Consider the following 8,245-nt stretch of genomic DNA (forward strand, 5'->3'; position numbering starts at 1 on the left):
GAGATTTATCCAGCAGGAATAAGGATAAACACCCACCAAAGTGTGTCTGTTTCATTCCTTGAAATAAAATAAACAATAACTGAAATAAAATTAAATGAAATAAAAAATTTAATATTTAAAAAATTCAAATTTATTTTATTTCAGCTAGTTGCCAAGGCAATATTTTTCATTTAGTTTAAGTTGAAGTACTAAAATAATTAAAACAGAGTAAACTAAAAACTTAAACTTGATAAAAACTATATAAGCATATTTAAAAATTAATAATACAAAAATGACAAAAACTCATATTAATTTTTTTTATTTTTTAAAAAAATATAAAAAAACAAAAACAGTAATAGAATTTAAACAAAATTTAACAAAAACTGTAATAGTGTCTCAGCAATACTAAAGTAACACTGGTTTGTGTGTGTTTGTGTGTTCAGTCCAGGTTCATGTGCAGGTGAAGGTTCAGCTTCCTCCTACTCGTCCTCTGTTCAGTTTCCAGACTCTGTGCTTTCATTTATTAAGACGCATCCGCTGATGGACGAGTCTGTGCCGTCAATCAACAGCCAACCACTGATCACCAGCACCGCCAGCAGGTACCACACACACACAGGACATCAGCGTCTTCAGTCCCACTCAGTGAGCGTCAGGCCACCAGAGCTCTGCTGGAGGACAAGCATGACCTTCTTTCATCAAGCTTTTCTTTTATAAATCTTACCGTCTTGTTCCAGGTGTAGCGGAGGGCGCAGGGTTTTGGGTCTGGAGTTGGATAAGGAGCATCACGCTCTGTTTGTGGCATTTTCCAGCTGCATTATCAGAGTTCCTCTCAGCCGCTGCGCTCAGCACACCACCTGCAAGAGGTGAGACATGCACACACCAATCCACATGCTAAATATCAGCTTAAACATACTTGAAATTCAGTATGTAACACAAGTAACAGCACTACGCTAAATACAATGCGATTACAGAAAAATAAAGGTTCCCTTACAGTACTTTAATACAGGAAAATGCATTATATAGGGTCTTATGAAATACACGTTTTTTCCCCCAAAAATTTGGTTTTATTTTTTCTCAAATTCCATTTTTTCACTTTTAATTTTTCTAAATTCATTTTTTTTTTCTTTTTCTTTTTTTTTTCTGGATTACATTTTAATGGTTAAATTAAATTTTAGTAATCTAAAAGCATGTAATTAATTGAATTAATGAAACTTACACAATTTAACGACAATTTATTAAAAGTTTAACACAAATTAAATTTTTGGGGCCCTATGAAATGTAAAATTTTTCCCAAATTCTGTTTTCTATTTTAATTTTTCTGTATTCCATTTTAAAGATTTGATGAAATGTTAATATTCAGAAAGCATGTCTAACAAATTCATAAAACTTAAACAAATTAATAATTTACACCAAAAAAATTTCAATAATAGTTTTTTTCCCCCGAGAAATTCTGTTTGTTTGTTTAAATTTTTCTGGATTTAGTTTTTATTTTCCAGTTTTACTTTTTCTGGGTTTTATTTTAAAGATTTTATTAAATTTTAATATCCAGAAAGCATGTCTAACAAATTCATAAAACTTAAACAAATTAAGAATTTACAACAAAAAAAATTCAATATTAGGTTTTAATTTTTCTGGATTTAGTTTTTATTTTCCAGTTTGACTTTTTCTAGATTCTATTTTAATGATTAAATAAAATTCTATTATCAAAAAACAGTGGTAATCAACTGTGTTCCTGCACAGACGCTGTCTCCACACGCATGACCCATACTGCATCTGGCTGTGGACGGGATGCTGTGCTGACGTGGCTCCAGGGTTCAAGTAAGAGTGACCTGCAACAGTAAACCTGATGCCAAATGAGCTTAAACTAAACCACCTGTCTCTGTGTGTGTGTGTGTGTGTGTGTGTCTGTATGATGTGTGTGTGTGTGTGTGTCTGTATGATGGTGTGTGTATGTGAGTGTCTGTATGATGTGTGTGTGTCTGTATGATGTGTGTGTGTGTGTGTGTGTGTGTTTGTATGTGTGTATGTGAGTGTCTGTATGATGTGTGTGTGTCTGTATGATGTGTGTGTGTGTGTGTGTGTGTGTTTGTGTGTGTGTGTGTGAGAACAGGGCAGGTTTTGAGCAGGATGTTGACGGTGACGAATCACATTCATTTGACACATGCACCGGTAAGTGAGTCACTGTCACGTTACAGCAGCGATGCTTCACTTCTGAGCTAAATACTGTCATACTGTCATATTTTAATCTCAGATAAATGTAAATATTGTTCTAGGAAGTATAAGGGAGAATTTTGGCCCTGATGTTTGATTAAAGTTTCTCATTTAACATAAAAGGAAACGATGTCATGAACTTGATTTCACGCAGTGATTTGATGTAACAGATCTGTTAAAAAACAAATGTAATACTAACTAATGAACCAATGCTGATGTCTTCAATATTGTATGTGCTCCGATGTGATGTCAGCAGCTGGAAGTGATGTGAGCTCAGCTGTGGATTCAGCCTCCGGTCAGTGTCACACACATTATGATCTCATCTAGTTTTTTGAAATGGAACAGTTTATTAAACCTTTAGGCAAAATATTTAAAAAATCTAAATCAGGCTTTTATGGCTCATATAGTCTGATATAGTGAGAATATATAGTAAAAACAGCTCAGTTTTATTCCGAGACTCAAAAATATGAATTTGCATCAGATGCTGATATTTATATGATGAAATTCCGATGCTTTTAATGTAAATCAGTGAGATCTTTATAACATAAAATGATCTAAATATCAGTGGTCGCTCTATATCTCCAGTAATCTGTCTCAGTAAGATGAGATGTAAATGCTCCAAACATATAATGCAGTGATTGTATCTCTTCTAAACACGAGTCAGAAAACGGGATCAACATAATGCAGTTGTTGCACCACTGAGCTCCAAGTGTGTTTGTGTACCACTGACTATGCAACAGTAATGTTTGTGTTTTCATTGAGAGGAGCATCTTGTTCTCCAGTGAATCAGTAAAATCTCCACCGCATCACATCAGACTGACATTATTGAGCTGCTCGTGTGTTGGACTGCAAGTGAATAATAAAGGATTAAATTTGATTTCTGAAACAAAACTTTGGCCAGTAAATACTAATTCTAATTTCTTTCAGTCTATAAACTCGTAAGCAAAAGCATAATATGAAACAAAAAATACATAGACGTGTATTAATAAATTTAACAACATTAGACTGTAACTGAAAATGAGTCGGCCAGAGCTAATGTAAAGGCTACTAACTGGATCTGTCTGCTCAATGTTTTAAGCAACAGATCTGGATCTTTTTATTGCACGCCTTAAATGTTCTGCTTTCGGTCAGAAAGACACTGTAAACTGACCTGATTTGGATCCAGTCGTCCACGTGTTGGCTGGCCATCAGAGATTCCATGTAATCTCGTCCCATGTAGAACGGAGGACGCTCGTTGATCTTCTGCGGGACGCGCTCCAACAAACCCACCGGAATATACCTGAACATAACGCACAAATTACACAATTACAAAGAGTTTCTCAGCCTGTGAAAGAAATATCAAATATAGTGATAACACTATACAGTAAGATCCCATTAGTTAACAATGAGCAATATATGTTAGTGTTTATTAATTATTGTTAATGTTAATCTATAGCTATATAAACAGACACAACAGGGTTCCCACTCTTTTTCAGTGATCCTTTTCCAGGACATTTTTTATTTAATTACGGCGGGAATAAAAGACAAGGATCATGCCCTAAAGTAACATTCCTCTCTCCAGAAGTCTTTAAAAACATTCAGTTTATGGCCGGGATTTAACTATAAAATCAGCTCTTTAATACGAGCTTCTTAATTATACATTACAACAAATGATTTTCAGAACCAATTTCAGTTCCATAGCAAAAAAAAAAAAAAAGCGTTTAACTATTTGAAAAATAAAAATGAATTAAGTAATGCTAATAATAGTATTAAAGAAAATATGTTAAAATACTGACATGTATCCTTCAAATTAGGGATGCACGATATTGGATTTTTGCCGATATTTTTCAACTCATTTTGGCCGATACCGATATATTTATTTTGTTTGGAAACAACACCAAGTCTCTCCTGTGCAGAAATCATAAGCCAATTATTTTTAATTTTGGTTAGTTTTTAAAAAGAACTTATTTGTTAGAATTAAATATACAATAATGAAGTTATTTTATAATGACAGTGCATTGAAGCTTTGAAAATAACTATATATAAACTATATATCAATCGCTGCATTTATTTATTTATTTTTCCAGAAAGATGCAGTGGTAACCTTAACATTTTATTTTAAGATTTAACATTTTTTAATGGTCTAAAGCAAAAGAGTTGTAAAAATTCAGAAAATCTTTTAGAGCTCATAATTTGTTTAAAAAATATAACATATTACACATTAATGAATAAATCAGTATATATAAAATTATTTAATTTAAGTCATGTTTGTGATTTATTTTTTTGTTCATGTAAGCTATAGCTTCTGACCTTTAAAGCTGACATCAACTACTGCTTTATTTAATCAGAAACACAGTCTAAATATTATTTGTGTATTTTGCTTTCATTTTATTAGAAGTAGGCCTACAGCGCCCCCTACAGAATTAAAACTCCTTACCGGACGGGCTTTAGGACCCGGGGGAGGCTGCCGCTGCGCGTGCTATTACTGTTTACTCGATCTCACACCGAACACATTCTGTACTGCATTCTCAGATTAAATGCAGCGATCCAAAACAGTGAATCTAATCATCACAGACAAAACTTTGCTTCAAGAATGAGCCACACTGATCTACACATGATCAATACCGTGATAATACCGTATACCGTGATAAAAGCATTAGCAATTAATCGCAACATGAAAATTTGATACCGGCATATCCCTAGTTAACAAGTTACTGAACTACTGTTAACAAAGCTGCTTTCCAGTTTACTATACACATTCATCACAAGACTAACCAGCGTCATTCAAAACACTTCTCTTAAAGGTCACCACTGGATAGAGCGATGCAAACACAACAATGTTCACACTGTCAAGAGTCAGCAGTGATGCAGCAATCTTCATTTTTTATGGCCGATTCCATTTTTTTACATGCAAATGGGCCGATTCCGATACCAATTAGTTCATATTCATTTAATTTTTTTAAAAGCGAGAGATAAGACGGAATGAACATTTGAATGCATAAACAAGATGTTTTGTGCTCTTTTACAGGCCAAACTCTCTCTATGATGAGGCAACCACTGCATTTTAATCACGATCCAAACAAAGATGATGCATACATGAGCAGTTTCTGATTTAAATTAGATGTAACTTCAAAATCTGAAGCAAAAACAGAATGGTCTGACTTTATCTTAATGAAATTATTAGGGATGCACAGATACCACACTTTTCAAAATGAAGCCGATACTGATGCTTTTATTTTTGGTACTAGCCGATACAGAGTACCGATACCTGTATTTTCATGCCATTTGTAATTTTTAAAAATACTGGGTACAGTATGTTAGTTGGCTTGGTTGATTTAGCAAACAGATATTTCCTTTCCATTTTCACACTTAATTATGCCCATTAAAATATACTGTACAAGCTTTTGTTACTTTCACTGTTCATTTTATTGCTCCACGTAATGCTTTACAAATATTTTTCATTGTTAGATCATGTTACGTAGTTCAAAATTAAAAAACGAATGTCGTTAAATTCATTAACTCACGCTCATGTTGTTCCAAACTCTTGGAATTGAGATGTAAACTCAAAATTGTGAGAAAAAAGTCAGAACAGTGAGAAAGAAATTCAGAATTGTGAGATAAAAAAATAAAAAAAAAATGTTAGAAAACCGTTAGAATTGCGAGATATAAACTTGAAATTCTGATTAAAAGCGCGAGAAAAAGAGTCAAAACTACGGGAAAAAAGTCTGAATAGAGCGGGGGAACTGTGACGTCCGAATCCGGAAGAGTAATTCGCCGCGGGTTCCTTCGAGATTTTCCTATGCGGTTTTATAATGGGGTTTTCCAATTAATGAGTGAAATAAAGCCTGTGGTAAACATAACTTGACCATACTTTTACATTTTGTTCTACAACGTAAATTACACGCATCTTTACCCAAAACACGACTTTTGAACCAGTTATTCATTTTTGAAAACTATGTTTTTAATAATTAGATAAGAACGTTTGGGCTGTGAGTGTGTGCAGTTCACATTGTAGAACAGAACGTCAAAGTATCATCAAGTTATGTTTACCACAGGCTTTTTTTAAAATTCCACATAAACTGAAAAACCCCATTATAAAACCCCATAGGAAAATCTCGAAGGGGACGTCATAGTTAGGTTTGAACGTCATGAGGGCGAGTAAATGATCAGAGAATATCCATTTCTGTGTGAACTATCCCTATTAAACTCATCACCTGCACAGGAAGGAGAGCCACTCCAACAGGAAGCTCCGTGTCTTCTCGACGCCCTGCGTGTCGGAGCCCCAGTGCTCGAGGCCGTAGTTGGTGAAGTCGCGCAGGATGTCCAGACGTTCTCCGGAGGAAATGTCCCAGTGTCTGTTCTCCTTGATCTCAGTGAAGAGCCACGGCTTGATCAGCGCACCCCTGCAAACAGGAAGTAGTTCATTCAGAGCCGCCACACATGATGATGATGATGCTGTCAGACTGACCTGGCCACCATGATCCCAGACACTCCAGTCTCTCTGGCCTTCATGGCGTCTTCATACGACAGGATATCTCCGTTACCTGCACGAAACACAGCAGCACTGTCACGTGTTTTGCAGTGGAATATCTGCATCTTCTGCCTGCGTCAGTGTATTTACCGAACAGTGGTACGGGAGCGGCCAGTTTTGAGCAGGTGTCGATGTATTCCCAGTCAGCCGACTTCGTGTAACGCTGTTCGCGTGATCTGCCGTGCAACTGCAGAAACAAACCGACTCAATGAAGCGTCACGATCAACGATGACAGAATAGTTTCTGCGGGTCTTAATTCGCGTTTTCACAAATTAAGGCCTTGAAAGGTCTTGAATCAGAACAGAAAGTCTTAAATTCATTAAGTCATGGTATTAAATGTCGCAAAAAATCAATAGCTTCCTAAATATTTTTGCCCTGTTTTCCAGTACAGTTCTGAGAGGAAACAATCTTAATTGTGAGATATAAACTCGCACGTGTAAGAAAAAAGTTAGAACTGCGAGATATAAACTTAGAATTGCAAGAGAAAGTAAGAATTGCGAGAAAAAAAAAAAAAAGAAAGAATCGCGAGAAAAAAAAAACGGGAATTGCGAAAAAAAAAAAAAAAAAATCGCGAGATAAAAAAAGGGAATTGTGAGATAAAAAAAATACGGGAATTGCGCAACAAACTCAGAATTGCGAGATATAGTCAAAATTGTGAGACGTAAATTTAGAATTGCGAGAAAAAATGTGAATTGCGCAACAAACTCAGAATTGCGAGATAAAAAAAGGGAATTGTGAGATATAAAGTCAGAATTGTGAGATATAAATTTAGAATTGCGATTAAAAAAAAAGACTTCTTGCGTCCTTTTGCTTGTCAAGTAAATGTATTTTGATTTAAATTTCTAGACATTTGCACTGGAAAACAAGACAGAAATACTGAGTAAAGTATCCGTTTTTGTAGTTCAGTAAAAGTTATTTCAGTATTTTTTTGTAAAATGAACTAAAAAAAAGTAACTGACACTTTCAAACTTTGAAGTGTTGCTAATAGAAGACATTTACATTTAGTTACTATAATGACGTATTGTGTCCCCTTCAATTTATTCCTTAAATCTTCTTTAAGACCAAGTAAATTTATCTTCATCAAACCTACAGAACCCCGGTGTCACGTTTGTACGAGCTGCTCGTTGACCGGACTGAACTCATCGTACCGTGATGAGCGAGACGCCCCACTTCTTCATCTCTGGGATCAGCTTGTGTGCGATGCTGCAGTTCTGCTGGACTCCGGTACGGATCTTAACCGTCAGAGGAACGTCTAGCACCTGCGGATACGACACGACAACGCCGTGAGTGACACTTCACATTAGGGCTGGATAAAAAATATCGATATCTCGATTTTAATCGATTCTCATTTTTACGGAACGATATCGATTCTTAAATCCCAGGAATCGATTAGTCTAGCCTGTTTTCAGTTAATAGACGGAACATTGAAGTGCATCTCCCATCCAATAAATCGCAATAAGCATTGTGTTTTGGTACTTTTAATATGAAACAAAGTCTCAGATTTCAAATTCTGTCCATTGTATTGCAATATTCAAACAATAAATG

General features: G+C 35.3%; 1 protein-coding gene and 1 long non-coding RNA gene across 2 annotated transcripts in view; one reads left to right on the plus strand and one right to left on the minus strand.

Moving 5' to 3' along the window:
- The window catches only part of LOC107712291 (uncharacterized), a 1,502-nt gene extending 914 nt beyond the window's left edge, over positions 1–588 (plus strand). Inside the window, exon 3 of the long non-coding RNA XR_001636782.1 lies at positions 423–588. This is a non-coding gene — a long non-coding RNA (uncharacterized LOC107712291). The remainder of the gene's footprint in view (positions 1–422) is intronic.
- Positions 589–634: 46 nt separating this feature from the next.
- Positions 635–8,245, minus strand: part of dus3l (dihydrouridine synthase 3-like (S. cerevisiae)) — a 15,001-nt gene continuing 7,390 nt past the window's right edge. Inside the window, exons 9-14 of the mRNA XM_016517500.1 lie at positions 7,849–7,959; positions 6,791–6,887; positions 6,638–6,713; positions 6,384–6,572; positions 3,341–3,469; positions 635–833 (exon numbers count right to left, since the gene is read on the minus strand). Of these exons, the coding sequence (XP_016372986.1) occupies positions 809–833; positions 3,341–3,469; positions 6,384–6,572; positions 6,638–6,713; positions 6,791–6,887; positions 7,849–7,959 (627 nt within the window). The 3' untranslated portion in view covers positions 635–808. The remainder of the gene's footprint in view (positions 834–3,340; positions 3,470–6,383; positions 6,573–6,637; positions 6,714–6,790; positions 6,888–7,848; positions 7,960–8,245) is intronic.

This window comes from Sinocyclocheilus rhinocerous, unplaced genomic scaffold, assembly GCF_001515625.1.
Source record: "Sinocyclocheilus rhinocerous isolate Xijiao unplaced genomic scaffold, SAMN03320098_v1.1 scaffold3283, whole genome shotgun sequence".
In the NCBI taxonomy this organism is placed as follows: Eukaryota; Metazoa; Chordata; class Actinopteri; order Cypriniformes; family Cyprinidae; genus Sinocyclocheilus; species Sinocyclocheilus rhinocerous.